Raw genomic sequence first — 19,693 nt, 5'->3', positions numbered from 1 at the left:
GCAACTGGCAGCCAAAGCAGTGCACACAGGATAACAACTGCTAAGCGTTCAGAGGACTGGTTTATGTCATCTTGGTTGGAGGTGCCTCATCAGTGCAAATAAGGAACAAAAATCCCTGTGAAAGCATTTTTTTTTTTTAATCTGAGCTGTTAAAACAGTTGGCAAAGTTACACATAGGCAGTGCAACTCGTGACAGCAATAGTTAAATATCCGAAAACAACACAATCTATATCCATCACTGTCAAAGACAGTCTTTCCCTTCACGCTCAGAATCCCCCCCCTGCCCAATGCATGCAAACAAAATCCACCGTCTTTTCAAGCCTCACTGAACAAGAATGCACACAGCTTGTTTTGAACAGCATCCATGAGCAAAGCTATGTGGGAGCCACTTAGCATTGATGGACTATCTCTGCACACAACATGTCCTGAGGCCAAAACACAGAAGTTTGTTAGTTTTTCCACAAGACCTGCTTCTTGCCGCTTGCCAACGCTTGGGTCCATCAAATCTAACAAAGTGACTAAGGCACTTTGCAGCCTGTCTCACTGTTAGTTCCTTTACTTCCTCCAGCTTTACAAGCAGATTTCCTTTCCTGGTCTCAGCTCCCCAAACACACAAAGATTTTCTTCTTCCATTTATATCACCGCTACAAGGGCACGAAGCCCTGGAGAGATGGAGCTCATTTCTCTTCCCTCTGCATTTCCAGTACCCCCTCCCTTCTGTTTAGATATTTGTTTCCTACCAAAAAGGAGGCAAATAACCACTGCTGCAGCTTGAACCTGATGTGCATTGCTTCCAACAGGCACTTCTGAGCACTCTGCAGATGCACCACTATCCCTCTGCTTCATGACACTGTATCACAGGTTAATTTAGCCTGTTAATATCACTTCAGGCTTCCCACACGATGAAGCCTGTCCTCTTTCATCCCATTTCCTCTTGCCCATTTCCTCCATCTGGTTTTATCTACCAATCTATTGCTTTAGACCCCCATTATCGCTCCAGGAGCTGACCCCTCCTAGGACAGCCTTTCTTCATTAGTTTGGCCAGTGTCATTGACAAATCCAGATGATAAAATGGAAGTATCACAAAGGTCACTATTGATCCCTGCTACCTCTTCCTTCCCTCCACCCCTCATTTAGTCATTCCTGCTATAGGATAGGGGTGGGCTGTTCTTTTTTCAAGTTTACTGCATTACCACCCAGCAAATACTTCACTTAAGCTTAAATGATTCATTGCCCAAAAGGAATCTTTAAGGGTGCTGACACATATCTGCTGAAATATGTTCCAGGGGTTCTGAAATCTGCCATACAAGACAGCTCCCTGCACACAGAGCTGTTAGCAATTCAACAGAAATGTATCGACGTAGCCCAACATAGACACAAGCAGTGACATTTCTTCAGGAAGCTAGGAGTAAGATACTCACATTTGGAAAAAATCATTTTTGTTCTCCAAAATAGCAGCAGACAGTGGTTTAAGTTATCCCAACTGGAAAAAAAATAAAATTCCCTTTGTGACTGCAGTCCTTAAACTCCGTGAGGAAAAGCAAATTACCAACAGAGGCATTTTTGAGATGTACTGACACAAGCTGTGGGAGTCAGGGGGAGAAATCTGTCTTATCTGAAGTACGAATTTTGGCTTGACCACCGTTTCCCAAACTGAGGTATGTGAAATGATGTTCCATTAATTCACTTAACATCTACTTCCAGGGTTCACACAGGAGTCAGCTGTGTTTGGAAAGCTCTGAGCAGTTGGTGCTTTTGGTGGTGTCTGCTGCAATGTTAAACAGGAGAGCATGGGAACACCTTTGGAAAAGCATTTGCTGAGTTCAAAACTCTGGAAGGTGAATCCATTGGTCTTTCCAAAGAATAGCCTGTATTTCGCTACAGAAAAACTTCTGTCAAATATTTTTTCCCTCTTTCCTAAAGGATGGGATAGTTGCATTTATCTGCTCACCCACAGGCATCTCTTAGCGTTTGATAGCACGTGCTACCTGAGTTTAGAGTGACTGCATTTGCCAAAAAAGCTTTGGTAATGCTTCATGAAGAATTTCCATGGAGAAGTCTCCCAGTCACAGTTTCTGCATGTGGATTTATCTATAGTAGCATCTGCAAGGAAATCACACACCTGGCCATGGTACAGACCGTGCAGACATTTCATCTAGTTAGGTAAACAATACTTTAGGTTCATCTTACATGTTGCGCTTTACACTGCTAGAATCAGAAATAGCCATTTCCTTTTCCATTATTTATTTCGCTATACATACCATTAAAAAGAAGTGTTACATTAGATTCAGACAACGGTAGGTGTTTGCATTCATTCACTTCCTGATGGTGAGATAAACAAAAAAAAAAAAAACTTGAAATCAACTTTCAGATGAGCAGCTCAGATTACTAAAAGTGATTTTGCAGAGTCCAAATGCAGAACTTAAGTAACTTAATTGCACCTCTTCAACATTTTATTGTAAAAATCACTTGAAAAAGTATCATCTCTGATTCTTGCAGGTAAATGTGTCTGTAAAACTGCTAGATCTTTTTTCAATATAAACTGGTTTATCATAATGCTCGCTGTTTTGCACCAGACATTAGGTGGGAAATGAGAAAACGTCCTCCCCATTTTTGCAACTATACCTCTTTAGCAAAGCAAGGAAAAGCCTCAGGCTAAGCTAATACCGAAATGCAATGGATAGGATATACCATATTCTCAGCCCAGTAAAGTGATATGGCTAAACCAAGACTGTAGAGATTCAGAATCAAATAACTGCGTAACATGAACTCCAAGGGAGCATTACATCTCTAGTAGCCCAGAAAACAACCATGCCTTGTCTAATGCTTTAGTCTATCACACAGTTCCAAAACATTTGACACAAACCTTTGAGAAATGAGCCACACACAAAAGCTTCCTTGAGTTCAGTATTGCATGATGTTCTCAGCCATGTTTAGAAGTTTCACAAAAAGTTCCCAACACTCTCAAAATTTTTCATAAACCAAGTACAAGCTTGCCACTCAGTGTCTTCAGGAAAGAAAAAAAAAATCATAGCATGCTAATTACAGCACTTTGTTTCCTAGTTTGCTCAGCTTTTTAGATAGTACTAGAGACTGAACTTTTGGGCTCAGACCCAGCATAGTATTTCAAGTTTACAGTGCTTAAATCTTATCAAGGTAACTATTGCATTGCATGGGTAAGTATGCCTCACGATATTAGAAACGTTTATTTCTAAGTGAAGGCTATTTCTTAGCAGAAAAAAAAATAGTTTGGTATTTTGTTTATTGCACATGAGCTGCCAACGCTAAAAGTGCACGTATTTTCTGGAAGGCAGTCACGCAAAGCTAGCTGAAGGATAAACGTGAACTTGAATAGCCGATATGCTTTGGAATGTTCCAAAGCCCAAGGTCGTGAAGGAAATCTTCGGTCTAGAATGTAAGGAAAGATTCCACAGGTTTTCTTTTGATAAGAAGTAAAGCCTTGGCACAACAGAGCCTCCAGACATGTGTGACATATATTTCAGAATTGTATCAGTAGGAAAATTAACCCTCCCATCAGCCACAAATATTTGTAACAACTAACACCCTTGCCAACCCCCCCGGCTTCATTTGCACTACACATTGCAAATGAAAGCCCAGCACCATGGTGAACACACTGATGAAAATAAAAAGGCAGCAATTGATATGGGGCTGGGGCACATGATACTGGAACTAAAAATTTGTCTCCAGAGGCTTGTCTTTGAGACTAGTCCACTCAATAAAGCAACTCTTATCCTTTTCCCAGCTGGGTTTCTGCCCTTTAAAAGCAATTCTGTCCAGTAACTGCTCAAATTTATTGAAACTGCAGAAAGCCTTACAAGATTCATGGATTCTCACAGCATCTTTCCCCCCCATGGCCTTCCCCTCCCCCCCCAAAGAAAACAAAACAAAACAAAAAAAAAAAAAAAAAAAAAAAAAACAAAAAAACACCGTAACAATGTAACTAGCCATGAAAGTAAATGCAGTAACAGCCCCTCGCCATAACTGAAAAGAAACCTCCTGGATAAAACTGCAAGATGTAAACAATATTAGTGCTATTTGTAAAACTTGCATGCTGATGCATCTCCTCACAAAACTGGGAGAATTTTCTCACTGAAATTATTTAGAAAAAAAAGTGGTCCTTTGAAGGGTTCATTTCTACATTTCTGCCTTTCAAAAATGGCACCAAAACATATATATATGTATATATAAATTTTTTTTTTTCAAAAAGATGCTACCAAAGAATGCAAGCTGTGAATGCGCTGCTTCAAAATTTTGAAGAGGGGCTTTATTGCAACAAAATTTTAACAATAGCAGTGGTTTTTATGACTTCAGTGTTAACCCTGTTAAGAGATACTTGGTTTAGACTGCTGGTTCAGGAGAAGTGCCAACAGCCATTGCAGGACTGCCACTACCACAGGGCATTCAGCTAGGAAAGACTGAAGGGATCCAGAGGATGGAATCCTTGTCCAATCCAGTGCCCCAACTGACTCTTAATTAAAGCACATGCTTAAGAACTAATTAATTAAACTACAAGCTTAAGAATTCAATATAAGGGGACCCCTCAATTAACTCTAGTTCCAACTACTCAGTTTACTTGCCCACAGACTACAGAAGTGGCTTTTTTCCTGAGCTTATACTTTTCTGACACATTTCAGGAGTAATTGCTGATGCAGTCACACTTATGCAACTCTGCTGTCTTCGGTAAAGCTGCCTACATATCCTTCATCGGGCAAATTGGCTGGATGCTGTTGATGCTGAAGTCGGAGCAAAACATAACCCTGAGTTACCTGTGCAGTGACGATGGTGATAAGAAACACAAATCTTCACAAAAGCTAGTAGATGCCCCTTGATAAAAATATTTTAAAAACACGTTACCAATTTTACCCAGTTTTATAACACACAAAATATTAATGGTATATATATATTTAATATCTGAAACTTGTGAAAAGTACTCCTACACTATTGTACAGAAAGTAATGTGTGCCCTTTACACACTTTGGAATATAAATCTGGAGAGGAATTAATAGACAACTTGTTTCAAAACGTTCAGACATCAGAAAAGAGCATAATGTAGTATTTATTTGCAGTCTCCATTACATCCAATCCAGTGTTTACGCACTTCTCATACAGAAAGTACCAGAGGTGCTTTCTGCATGTATTCTGCCACAATATATAAGATTTTGAATTGCATTTATCTAAAGCATTGGATCAATACTGGCTATCACTACACAACTATTTGCTCAATTCTCTGGCCCCAGAAATAGGAGAAGCACTGAATGGCCAGCTGTGGAGTCATCAAAAGCTTCAATTCAAGAACCAGAAAATCCTAAGAAACAACCATGGAAATAAGAGTGTTGTCTGTAACATCTTTATTTCTTCCATAAAAGAGGAAGGACTACATCATCTAAGCAGAGAACTTCCAAATTCTATGAAGCAAGATGGTTCACACCATATCCACATTTTTTTGGGGGGTGCAAATAAATGGCCTTACCCCAAACAGCAACCATAGAGACAAGCTGTTCAAAACTGGTCACATTTCGCACTCCTTCAGAAACCAAAAGAAAGGGGGAAAGCAAAGTCAAACCCCAACTTATTCATGTGCTATGGTGGAATTACAAAAATGTCAATTATTTCAGCACAGTACTTCTCCAGAGGAACGTGCTTGCAGAAAGAAAAGCAATGCCTGTGCAGTAAGTATCTTTTCAATGTCACTTTAAAAGCTATACAATCCTATCTGGATATTCAAAAGCTAATAATGCCAGAGGATAGAGAAAGCAAGTAGGCAGCCCACCGTTCTGTGGCATTAAAAAGTGATTAAATGAAATTCACAAACCATTTAGTGACATTTCTGATAGACTAATCACATAGCAGTGCTCTAAATAGAGAAACAGACCCATTATCAAAATATTCCCTTTAAAAAACTTGTATCTCAGAGGAGTACTTAATGTATTTATTGTGTGGAGATAATGGCTTCTCACTTTAGATTTACAAGAACATGGATGAAAAGAGGGCTTCTCCCATCCATATGCACTAGCAAGAACGAGTACAAACCCCATTTTTTGCTTTAGGTCTCCATGTTTCAGAACAAAGGAAAACTAACTGTTGATACAGTTTATGAGCCCATCTCAAAATCAGTCTGTACTTTAAAAAGAATTATCTTCTGTTAAATGGCACAGTGTTCAGCTACTGACACCAACCATTCGCTTGAAACAAAACTTATTTTCTGAGAGATTGGTTAAAATTGGCCAAGAAAATCAGAGCTTCAGAGCTGAAAGCTCAGATATGTTACAGAAGCTATATACAGCAGGATGCATCGCTTCTCAGTATTAACTGTAAGTTCAGTTCCCCCACTCCCCAACCCGCCCCTGCAGAAGCAGGGTTGTTTCTCATTGTGGCTACTGCATTATCAATACTTTTTATGGAGACAATACAGTACTAATCAATACAACCACTTTGCTCGTTTTTTAAATTCAGGAAGTTGCCTTCTCCGTGGCTGGTGCTGTATTTCAGACAGCCGCACTGATAAAAACATTCTGATATGGTAGATGCCCCCTGCTGCCACCCCCACCCCCCTCAAAAAAAAAAAAACAAAAACCACCAAATCCATCAAGCCAAGTGGCTCTTAAATCTGTCACAAACACACTCAGGATTTTTCTAGCTAATACAGTGCATAATTAACAGTCATCTTTGAAAGACTTAACTTTATTTGCCCATTTATTTCAGACTGTGCTTACCCCCTTTTTTCTCAGTACACTAGCTGGATCACAAAACATACTTCTCTACAAAGAATTCAGCCAAAAAGAATCTTTTTGGGCTGGTCATCCACTTTGGAGCTGTATTATACAATACAGTTGCAAGCGAACTCTGAGTTCAAAGTGTGGGGCTTGGATATTTGAAACCCATACTAATATCATATGCAGAAATTGGCATTCAGTGGTATTGCCTTTTCAAACACTTTCAACTGCAAACTCATCTATTTCCACAATCAGAATATTTTTGTCTGAAAAGTTTATTTTAGTTTTCTGAACACTCTAAAGCAACTGTGCTTTTGATGTTACAAGTGTCCAGATAGGATTAACAAAAATTAAAATGTTCTAAATTACAAATTTAATTCCTGTAAGAGCTTCAGAAAGGAAAAGGAACAGAAAAGCATGACATACACACATTGTGAAGAAACCCCAACTTTTCATGCAATGGCAGGCAAGATGTAAAAAGCCACCCAAATTCACACATTTTTTACACCGAATCATCAGAAAAGTACTCTGTAGTAAATCTGTACATCCAAATACATTTGGGATCTACACCTAAGTTACATTATTTAATGTTATATACACTTATTACCCCTTGTATGTCTAAAGGAAAATTCTCATTCAAACCCAAACCAAAAAAAAAAATAAAAAATATGCAAGACTAACTTGGAAAGAAAAGGAGAATCACTTTAGACATTCAGTTAAAATGTTGGTTTTGTTTTAATCTAGACCTCAGAGTGTTTATTAAAAAACAAACAATCCTCTTCATTTAACATTTTGCTTTCTAACTGTACAGTAAATTGCATTGCAGAGAACATACCCCGTCTTCAAACTGTATTTTCTTTGGATGGATTTAAGATGTAGCTGGATATTACTTTAAAGATAAATAAAGGGAAATTGGTCCAACTAGAACAATAGCTGATATATTACATGCAGGTGGTTTTTTTTTTATATATTTTTAAATTATTTTTTAAACAAATGTGTAGGGTATAGTTGATACTGCAAATAAACCCAAAAGCACCTGGATTCAAAATATAAAACATACCTCCTATCCTGGCAATGGCAGTAAAAATCAGAAAAGTAATCTTTCTGGAACAGCATTTTTACATAATTTAGAAATGTTAAGTACCAGGAAGACTACTAATCAAGTAGTTTTAGCAGCCAAGTTTCCCTCTTTTTATTGAATGGAACAAATGCTTTAAATAAACTGTTTGTCCTCTTCACTGAAGAGAGCTAGTCTATTCATCTTTAACGAGCTAGGTTTTTTTTCCTTATTTTTTTTTGGGAAGATTAGCCACGTACTGTAGTAATGCCTACTGCATATAATCCAAGCATTTGCTGTGAACAGTTGGAGAAAGCAGTCAGTAAGAACCTAGGATCAATGAAATAGATGTTACTTTAAGCCATCCACGAAATGGAGACCCATATAGTGCCCAGTGTTAAAACCCAAATCTCTTCTCGCGCTTTTTGTTGTGCAAGTTCATCCCCCTGAAAACAGGAACTGATCCATAGTTCAATTTTCTTATTTCCTTAGTCAATTTTCACATTAGTGTAGATTTTACGAACAAAGGCACTTGTTCCCATGTAACCAATAGCTCCTGCAAAATAAACAGAAAATGTTGAATATGTTAGAGAGCTGATAACAATAAATCAGAAATAACACGCACACACTTAAAGTCACATAAAATCATGCACCCTGCAAACAGAAAATTATTTACCTGCAATATTTTTCTCAAATTCCAATTATCCCTGCTCCCAGTGAACGTCTGGCAAGAACTCCCCTAGCCTAGCAAACTAAATCTATTAAGCCATCTTACCAAGAGGCCATGCTCACTTGGCCTCGATAAATATAGCGGCTCCCCCACTGCTGCCAATAAGCAGGTCCCTTTTTCTGAACAGAGGGTAAAAAACATACAATCACCCACTCTGCAGGGAAGGTGGATGGGAGGGCGGGTTTTTATTAGAAGTTGCATGCCTTCTGGATGAGTGTTTTATTGGCAGATGGCTTTTTCCTTCCCACAAGGCACAAACAATAATAGATCCCCATCCCAGGAGCCTTAAACTCCAAGGAGGTCTGTACAAAGAGATTAAACTAGTAGCAGTTAGTAGTTAAAGGAAATTGCAACCTGTGGTTTTCAAATTAGTAAGAGTCATGAGCAGATTATGCATTGTCACAGCAGTAGTAAAAGAACAGGTCACTGCGTTTTTGATAGGGGCAACAGTTTATGCTAAATCCAAAATACTGCAGCACTAAGGACACCTGGAAAATTAAAAAAAAAAAAAAAAAGAAAAAAAGTACAGGACCAAGACCTCTTCTCAGAAAGAGATTCAGCAGCCTACTGGTGAAACCCAGAACCTGTTTTGCCAGGCTGATTAAGGATCGTTGTCAAACAATGCCTGCAGTGAACTGTCCAGTGCTTTTCTTTCAGCTACCTTGGCTGACCACAGAATTATTTAGAACTGGGACAATTTTTTTAAATCCTGGGGACTGTTCAGGTAATTCATGAGTCCAGTCATTAAACCTGCACAGAATTCTGGTTTTCAGACCCCCAAAGCCCAACATTCACATGAAGTCAGGAGATCTGCACAAAGCAAACCTGATGGATGATTCCAGTGCCACTGGAATAATAAAGAGCCTGTAGAGTCAGTCTGTGTTGTTGCATGGCATTTCAAGCAGTGTAAAATATCATGACAATCATTCCACTAGTCAGAAAATGAAGTACTTGTATTACAAACTTGGACAAAGTAGAGTCCAATTAAAATTAATACAGTGCATACAAGATCAGGTTGCTGCTCAAAAGCAAGTGTGCTGAGGATGCAGCAGAGAGGAAGCCTGGCAATGACATGCAGAGGTGACATAAGCTTGGAGTCAAACAGAAGCACACAGGCTGTTCTGTAGACTGTGGAGAAACTCATTTTCTGTTGCAGGCAGCAAACTGACAAAATAAGGGTACTGGACGCCTGTTTTAAGACATCACTTTTTGCCTATTAAGGCAGCTAATGTGAATGGATCCAATGCTCATTTCAGATCCTAAACTCAGGTGCATCACAGAACTTGTTCTTTGAGGGTTTCTCTAGTAATATGATGCCAGATACTACAGACATTTAGGAGAGCAAAGCACTAATAGCGGTTCATTTGGGATCTGTAGAACGTGTGCATGAGATGGAAGTGAGAGGGAAGAGCAGAGAGCAGCAGTCACAGGAGACCACAGCTCTCAACTCCATAAACAAGTCACAACCCATCCTGAACCACAGCAGCCTTATCCATGAAGTACCAGTCATGGCCATGTCCAAGCCAGCAATTAATCCTCAAGGCTACTTCACAGGAATTGAGTAAAAGCAGGGGAAGGGTGAGGAACACTAGACAATGATGACAAACAATTAAGGAATGCCCTTCTGAGACAAATGCAGGCTTGTTTAAATAAAAAAGCAATCACATTGATTCTTTTTTAATCACCTGATAAGGTGCTTTAATTTGGTTCTAGCCTACATAGGTTTAGCAGAAATAGACTGTAAGCGTATTTCAGCAGAACAAGCCTTTAAATGAACAGAACCCAAAAGAATCCCAATAGCAAGGAAGAGCAGCTGCAAAGAAATCATAGATTATTTCCCATCTATTATTTCAAGCCAATTAGCACTTACTACAGCTGTGTCTTTGTAAGCACGTAAGCTTTTCAAACATCCTTCAGTCATACTTACAGTATTATCTGGATGCCAATGTGCAGTATTGCAAAAGACCATTCTATACTACTTAATTCCTAAGCCATACACTGAGTTCATGAATCAATTTTGTTCTCTGGCACTAAGAGGCAAGTATGAGAAGCTCAAAAGATTTGGAAGTTCTCATGGCTCCCTACTGTCCAGTCCCTGGGCTTAGATGCTCTGTAGAGGGCAAAAAACTTTGGATCAAAGCATCCCACTGCATGTGGGATTTGAGTTCTGTAAGCATAATCAGAAGCACTGAAAACAGAGTTGGAAGATACTAGCTTACTGCCTTGGTCCGAACTAGTCTGCTGTATATCCAGCTGTATGATACTGAACATGCTAATTTACATGAGCATCTAAAGCACAGCTCTACACACTTTCACCGGAGATGTAGTCACTATGGAATTGTGCAGCATGTGTGCTGACATGTCGTTAGATCTCAATGACAGCAAGTTCACTGGACAAATGCTTTTTGACAGGGATTTTTTTTTCTTCCCCCAGAATGCTGAAAATACGAGTTCTCAGTAAAAAGGAATCTCACAGCTTCTCTTCCAACACAATTAAAGAAGAAAAAGGAAAAGAAAAATCTCAATACGGTTGTAGAAATCAGATTTCATACACACAAGTATGTTCTGATTCTGAATAAATTTATAATTTGTTCCAATATTCTATCGGGTAGTGTCCTACCATGACAGAAAAGCATTTTACAACCTTCCTTTTCCATGTTAAAAAGAACACAAAACATTTTAATTACTGGAACTGGTGGGCAAGCTTGGCTTCTGCATCACAGACGTTTTAATCAATACCAGCCTGAGCACTTTATAAAGAAAAGATTAGAGCTGAAAAGTATAAGCCTATTAAAGAAAAAAAATGGCTGCAAGACTACCAGAACAGCAGGGAAGTCTTGTAATGTGCCAAGAACCCAATGAGGCAAGATTAGATTTCATGAGAGAAATGGGTAACAGGTACTCAGCAGCTAAGAGCTGATTCCTTCCCTCCCCTGTTCAAAAAGCATAGTAAAATTACCCTCCGGGGATGGGTCTCAAATATCTAACTGAGAGAAAGCTTTCCACTAGAGGCTATAGGACTATTTACTGGTAGGAAGGGAAGTATTAAATAAGGATCATACTTGAAAAGCAAGTAATGTCATAGGAAAGTGCAAAAGAACAAAGTAGCACTTTGACTTCCTGAAAGTCATAAAGCAAAGACTAAAAACAAAGCTAACAAGTAAATAAGCATGCATGGCTTCATCAGATGACTTCCATGTCAAGAGAGACGTCTTCCTCTAAACATCTCTCAAAACAGTATCTTAAAAAAGCAACGAAACCCAGCTGCACACAGGAGCACTTTGTGTTCTCTTCACCTGTGGATATTCCAATATTCATTTTTCAAACGCTGTCTTGAGGTTTCAGTCCTTTCTGGACTGTCACCCTCACATATACATGCCATAGGACGCAGAAGGCAGCGCCATCAGCATTGCACCACCGATAGCTTATTGTGTGTACCTAGCTCCTTGTCTCAGAGCAACGGTAAAAACTCAAAACCAAAAAAAAAAAATTAACATGGACTCAACTAAAAATTGGAACTTTGAAGAATTTAGATTGCATTAAAAATGTAACCTATTACTGTATTCTTGCCCAATACTGAGTCTTTCAACATTGCACGAAGGCTGAAATTCTCTGCACAATACATAAATGTTCTTCCTTAAAATTTAAAATCAATTATCAGAAGACACAGTCTATGGGAAACTTCTGTATTATGTAGGAATGAAGTATAAACAGAGAAATGTAAGTTTAATTTTAAGGATTGTACACTTTTTTGAGCAGATCTTGCACCACATACATACTCCACCAAAACACAGAGCTAAAGCCAGAAACATGACAGTCTGAAAATTCTGATAGAAAATTTTCAGTATATTTGAAACTTACCACACATTATTCCCAAAGCTGTGCTAAATACTGCCATATAACCGAAGTAAAATGATGTTTGAAACAAGCCATACATCCTGAAAAAGATAGGAAATTATGCTAGTTATTTTTCCTCATCTTTCTCAATACGTTTGTCTTTGACAATATGGCAATCTGATATTCAAGAAAGAAAACTACCACTTACTTTGTCTTGAAAAAGTAGTAGTAAAAGGAGTACATGTAAACATATATCGCAGTTGATGCAGCGGAAAGAAAGCTTGTCCATTGCCTGAAAGTAAACATGCATGCCCATCATACATCTAAACCAAAAATCTTCCCAAGAAAATGCACAATGCACTAAAAACTTGTCCTAAAAACAAAGCATCTTTGTTCTATAGATTTATTTAACGAAATCTACATGTCTGCTACAAGTGCCAAAAGCTTCCATTGCAACATCTGTCACTAATATCAGTGATGACCCTTCTTTATATTCCTTCGTGCCTCAGCATATTTTTTATGCATATATACATGCATGGACAGATGTGCACTCACTGAGAAATCTCCTGGATAGAAAGGGTCCGAGAACTGCTTTTATTCCCTACAGCTAAAATCTGTTTGTGGGATACTTTGAAAAGACCTGTCTACACTGACGAGACGTAGCTTTTCCATAATACTTTCACAGTCTGTTCAACTAAGCAAATAACAGAATACTTACCACCTGTAATCCTCTGCATTTAGCAGGAAATAGGTACAAACGATAGTCACACAAACTGTCACAATGCAGAGGATAACCAGAACCAACATCATAAAGCCATAAACATAGTAGATCTTATAAGCCCAGAATGAAGTAAAAATGAAATACCTGTAGAGAACAAACAAAATATGCAGATGATATTGTAATTGTACTTAAATTATTTTTAAATTAAGTGGAGAAATCTCTGACAAACTCACATTTCAATAAAAATTGATCCAAAAGGGAGAATTCCACCTAGGCAAACAATAACAGCCGGTTCCATGAACCTGAAAGACATTAAAACTAGTTTAGGGACCATTTTATTCTTTTATTTATAAACATATTAAGACATATAACCAGGAAAATAACACGGATTAATTAATAGGATGTCATGTATGGGTAGGAGGAGTCCTTCTTGGGGGAAATAAACAAACATAAGGCTCACACTTATTTACAGGCCTACGGTCAGGAATCTAACCAGTCTTACCAGCTACAGAAAGAATCTCTTTTTTCCTGAAAGGGGCCTAAACCATCAAACCCCGTAACATCCACTAGTTTTCAATGAAGACAGTAAAAACTCAGTGCTGTTGATGACCACAGATACTGCAAATACTGCAATGAAAATTTCAGAGCAATGCTTATATAATTAAGAACCAGTGTTCATTTTAATGCTATACTGAGTCATAAGCACATGGCTAAAAATTGATACTCAGCTACCCACAGATGGTCCTGTCACTTACTACAGGTGATCTCTGCCCAGTACTTGCAATGATGCTGAATCTAGCTAGCAACCTGTGACTTCATTTGCAGCTTCTTTTATTGTTTACTTGAAGACTTGTCTAAATTGGTGGTGTGCACTTTCATTGTCTTCATGGAAAGCATCTTATTTCTTTTAATCTGTCATCCCGATCCCACAAAATCCATCAGATTCCCAAGACACATGCCACAATATAAATCAAATATAAATCAAATCCTAGCATGTGAGCTGCACAACCTGCCACTAATGAGAGACTAAGTGTGCTGCACTTCCTGGTTACTGTGGGTGTACACATTTCAATGCCCCCTTAACACTCTGTTCCATTCCTCTTAACAGGAAAAGCAAGAAAAATATATTAAAAATTTCCTCTGAGGATACTTTCATTTCCACAGCTTGCTGCTTCCATCACTGAAATAAATTAGTAGTAAAAAAAACGACAGCATTAAAATTTGCCAAAAAATGAAGACTACTTTTTGAGAACCAGCACTCCTTTACATAGACTTCAAAAATAATTAATTCACAATTCAAACTGTATAGTTCAAGTATTTTAGGCTCTGTGCCATCAACAAAAGTGCAGAAGAGCATTGCAAGCTTCTCCCTACCTTCACCCTGCAAATATGTCTCAGCTTGAACATGGAAGCCATTAAACAGAACAGGTATGCCTCTAAGGCACATTTGATCCTAAATCTGTAAGAAGCATTAACTAAAGAGGAGAGGTTTAGTTTCAAGATACCCGTATCAGAACTGACTTGGAATCATCACTTTTACATAAGAGACTGAAGAAAGAGTACCTAAGGCCAAATGTAAACCAGTGATCCAGAACCACTACAACTATTAACCATTACCCGCACATGGTGCTTTTATCCAACAGAAAAAAAAAAAAAAAACACACTAAGAAAATTTCTGTACAGGTATTCTTCTAGATACAGCTCAAATTAAATAAAAAAGTTACTTTAGAAAGGCTTTTAATGATCACACCTGAAATGTCATTTTAAATGAATACATCTAGTTAAGATGCACAGTTGTCTTTACCATTTTTTCTCTGGTATGGGACGAGGCACTGCATTGACACGACATGGAAAATTAGGCTGTCCCGACAGATTTCTGCCAAGAATCGTACCAACAAGGTTCAGTGGAAGAATGACAAAGAAACAAATGCAGCATACTGCCACCTGTAAATGAAAAATAATAATTTTTTAAAAAAGGTATAAAAAGATGAAAGAAGATAACCAATATATCCTGTATATATTAGTCCTTAGTAGTTATTGCTGCAGAATCATACTCCTCCATTATGAAGAATTAGTCAATATACATCTACTTTATTGAAGTATTTATTTCCTAAGAAACTTCAGAGTAGATGCTATTAAAAAGTTTTAAGGATGTTTTTTTTATATCAATTCAGGAAACGGAACTATTATAGATTTATTTTTTTTAAAACTGTTTTTCCTCTAATCATTACATTCAATACATCACAAAGGAATGCAACTGAAATTTTCATGGTGCTTTGTCAGTTTCTCTTAACTTTTACAGATTTATCCCTCGGACTTACCATCTAGCAGTCAGGCAGTTACATACATAATTACAACAAATACAGGTATGAGATTTTCAATCCAAGCCACAAAAAGAAACCCAAACAAGAACTGTGAAGCCATGTCAGAATGCTACCAATCAAAATTTGGGGTTTGACTTTTTCCAACCAACCAGGTAATTAAGAGCTGCCAAAAATACAAATGACCACGGGTATGCAAAAATACTCAGTTCAGAAGCACAATGGCGCTACTTACATACAAAGATTAGGTTTACACACAACAAGCAAAGTCAAGCCAATGTTCCTGTGCTATGCAATGAAACATCCTCCTTAGAAGTTTATCATGAGGTTTTTTTTTCAACATATCTATGTAGTTCTGCTATTCCTGGAAGGCAATATGTTTTTATCTTCCAAAATAGGATAATTTTAAATGTTTAGCAAGAAATACTCTCAAATCTTTAGTGCAAAATGAATTAGCATCGAGTATTTTGTTAACTTTTTGCAACGAGGAGTTGTACTACATTAGCTCAACACAAACTTTACATTAAGTCAATCACATGAGTTTAAGGTAACATCTGACAAAACACAGTGAGTTATCCTTCTGTTACTGACTTGCATACTATCACTAGCCTGGGCCAGATGTGAATGGAAAACATTGCCTGGGGTCGGATGGAGCAATATTTTATGCTTCTCAGAAGGGGTACACTAAACAGGTGGTCAATGAGCAGAAACACTCTCCAGACTGCTCTGTACTTCTTGGGGATGTTTTTAAAGCATTACATCATCAGCCACTAAAACCTGAAGCTTCAGCAGTAAATAAGGAGAAACTAAGTAGCATTTATACTTGGCAATAATAAAGCAGATTTTATACATTTAATACACATTTAATATCTCCCATTTATCATCTTCCATTACTGGAAAAATACAAGCAAACAAGCACAATTTCTTAGGTAGGCCACTGAGGTCACTTAAGAATGAATCACAGAAGCATATAAATCACTTAATGGATGCAGACCCTGCACTTGAAAGCTACTCAATCTAAAAGAATGAGTAGATGAGAATTTTCAGAGAAAAATGCCAAAAACTATGAAATAAAGAACAACATATTGAGTGCCACGTTTACTAAAATCCTTTAAAAGCCCTTCAACATAACAGGACAAGAGAAGCACTAGCACAAAAATAAATAACATTCTGAAATCACTACTAAATAAACTTGAACGGATCTTGACTAAAAAATCTCAGCTTGTCTGAGCCGTAGGGGGAAGAATGACATTCAAGAATTAAGGCCTGCACAGGATCCAAAGAATTTCCGAGCTGACCATATTGAAACCATTTCCATTGCAAGAAAAGGTTGTTCTGCATCCTGCGTGCACAGGGCGTGGTGGGCTGGCTCTGTCCATGGTGCTCCCCATATGTGCTGGCACGTAGGCTTCAGGCCTGCCTCAAACACGAAGCTCAGCAGCAGCAGGGCTGGGCATCCACACGACTCATCCAGTTAGAACCGTCCTTTACAGTGTCGTTATCAAAGTGTTCACAGCTTCACTTGATCTTAGAAATAACCTTTGGCTGGGGATACTGGTAGAGAGCAAATCCACTGTAGAAATGTACTGTAGAAAGAAACTATCCAGCAACAGCCTTGAATTCCAAGCTCAAACCTACAAGCCTGTAATTGTTTATCTTGCACAATTCATCTACCACAGAGAATCTGCATGGAAATAATATAACCTCAGGGAAGGAATCATCCAGGCTTTATTGCTTATCTAGCAAACTCAGAGAGGAGGAAAGGCAGTCAGTAGCATCCCACTCCATTAACACTAACTACAGAGCTAAGTGCCTTCAAATCAGGTGGGCAAGGAGCAGGTCCAACTTCCTCCTGCTGGACATGGTTGTTGTCTGGGAGACTGACTCACCAGCAGCACTGAAACCTAAAAACTGTTTACCTACATAAAAACAAGCCAAGACAGACCAATGCTCCTTGAATAATGGCTTCAGTAAGTACTGCCAACCTGTCCCCAGTACAGCTGCAGTTGGCATACATCAGAAAAATTGAGTGCCTGTGGTTTCACTATCAGATCAGCCAAGCCATGACTGATGATGTTATACTATCTTCCATTCTACTAGGTTGAAAATTTAAGAGATTTCAGACAGTACAACTAGAACCTTTGGTGAGATCTAGTAAGCAGCACTAAGATAAACCAGTGCTTTGCTAAACAACGCACCGTCTGTCTTAACTCAATGCTGTGTTCTGAGGACAGTTGCATTTGGAGTATGCTTTTCTCCTAGAGTCGCTAAGGAGTCTAAAAATCATCTGAGATCATTCTGCAGTACAAAGAAGGACAAACTAAATGAGGAAAGGGAAGGCTCTGCAATGTCTCCCACTTATACCTGCCTCTGACAGGCTGTCCAAGCTGATGTTCTGTCATCTGAAATAACCCTGCCCTGGTGAAAGCAACCTGCGAGTCTTAGAAGGTTGGCCAAAACAACCGGTGTTGTTTAGTCAACACACACTGCTGATGTGTGCCTTCTTTCTTGCTCTCAACTCACCGTCTGACCCCCAAGGTAGCCTACCTGCTCAGACTGATGCTTGCTGAAAATTACTTTCTTCATTCCTGGCAGTAACAGTCTTCTCTGGATGTGAGAGACGACTGGAGAAAACCAGCTTTTTTTGCTTCTGCCATTTCAGGCATATTCCTTTAAATTTTAGATCTGAGGTGAAAACACTACTCCCTCCCAAATTAAAGGGGTATTGCGTGTTGCCACAGATTGCTTAGGGCAGTGATGATGCAGACTGGGCAATGCCTAAGCCTAGAGAGCGTAAAGCCTATCTGAAGCAAACACAGGGTAGTAGGGTAAATAAGTATCTTATCTGAAAAAAAAAAAAAAAAAAAAAAGAAGAATGATTTCTGCCTCATGACCTTCAAAGAATGAGATTACAATGGCAAGAGGAGCTCAGCTGGCCTCTGGTTTACCATCACAAATGGTAAGAGGAAACGAAGGAAGGATCAACACAGAGGCATGCTCTGCCTTCCCGCAGAAGCACCTCCTGGCAGAGGGAGGCTAAAGTTTTTTTTTATTATTTTTAAAAAGAATCAATAATAGCAGGCAGAGGTGTGGGAATTAGGTCTTAATGAGCCTTTTAAGAGAAGTATTATTGTAACATCATCCAAGAGAAATTCAGAGAACGGTGTTACCTACCATTTCAGAAAACACAAATTATGTGAACTGACAGATCTACATCTGAAATCCCAGTTTTTCAGTGAAAAAGCAAGCACACGTTCTCCATAATCCATAAAAATAAAGGCAAATGACATGAGTTTTTCTACCAAGCCTGTATATTAAAACATACTTATTTCATCCACTGCATTTTTTGTTTTATAAAGTATCTTATTAATAAATCAATATGTGACTTAGGTTGGAGGGGGAAGAATATTTACTGCCCTCTACACACTGAATGTGTAGAATTCAGTTTTCCTTATTTGAAAGGAAACATTGTTGAGAAGAATATAATTTATGTTTGAGTGCCATGTGTTTCATATTTTCTGACAACTGTAGATTAAACTTCATTCAAAGGTGATAATTAAAATTTTTATGAGCATATCTAATATTAAACAGCTACTGGCAGGCTGCGGTGCCTTGACTGCTTAATGCACAAAGGAGACAAGCAATAAAAATTAACTGTCAAAGCAGCAGCTTGATCTTTCCTGTCATTTACCAAAAATGCACCCTCAGACAGCATGAAGCTCTTCCGCAGTACAGAGGTACAAAATCTGTACAGTGAAACAGTTTTCTACACAAAATCTGCCAAGACATCATACACAACAAGAAAATAGAAGGCTTCAAAATACAGTGTTATTAATTTTATTACAACTATATTGCTAATCTAGGGTGCTACTTTGTGTAAAGAACAGAACTGTAAAAAATGTAGTAAAAAATTAAGCTGTATCTATTTCAGCATAAATGTGTTTTTTGACAAAGATTCCACAGTCATTTTCAAGCAATCTGAAGAATCAGTCCACTAAATGTACATTACTAGGTTTTCCTTCCTTCCTTCCTTCTATTTTTAGCCAGGAGTATTTCAGCCAGATCATTTTCTGATCTGGCTCAATGCACGAAAACCTGTGGTGATATCAGGTCGACCATTTTCAGTGGCAGCCAATACTCAACTTAAAGCTGTCAGAGATGGCTGCAGCCTGGATTAAGCTATCTGTCAGAGGAAACCTTTCTAGTTTATACACGGTGTAAATGATGCAAACACTAGGGTATTGATCCCAAGAGAAATTCTGTGTGAATAATCTTATTTAAATAAATCATTAA

The 19,693-nt window shown here is 38.3% G+C and overlaps 1 protein-coding gene across 1 annotated transcript in view; it reads right to left on the bottom strand.

Moving 5' to 3' along the window:
• Positions 1 to 4,946: 4,946 nt before the first annotated feature.
• TM9SF3 (transmembrane 9 superfamily member 3) overlaps positions 4,947 to 19,693 on the bottom strand; it is a gene marked incomplete at its 5' end in the record, with an annotated part of 45,880 nt that continues 31,133 nt past the window's right edge. Inside the window, 6 exon segments of the mRNA XM_082764187.1 lie at positions 4,947 to 8,347; positions 12,383 to 12,459; positions 12,567 to 12,650; positions 13,077 to 13,223; positions 13,313 to 13,381; positions 14,884 to 15,023. Of these exon segments, the coding sequence (XP_082620313.1) occupies positions 8,280 to 8,347; positions 12,383 to 12,459; positions 12,567 to 12,650; positions 13,077 to 13,223; positions 13,313 to 13,381; positions 14,884 to 15,023 (585 nt within the window). The 3' untranslated portion in view covers positions 4,947 to 8,279.

The sequence above is a fragment of the Aythya marila genome, assembly GCF_965140915.1.
Source record: "Aythya marila genome assembly, chromosome: 7".
In the NCBI taxonomy this organism is placed as follows: domain Eukaryota; kingdom Metazoa; phylum Chordata; class Aves; order Anseriformes; family Anatidae; genus Aythya; species Aythya marila.
The sequence above is the reverse complement of the archived record's forward strand: the minus strand, read 5'-3'. Positions and strand labels throughout refer to the sequence as shown.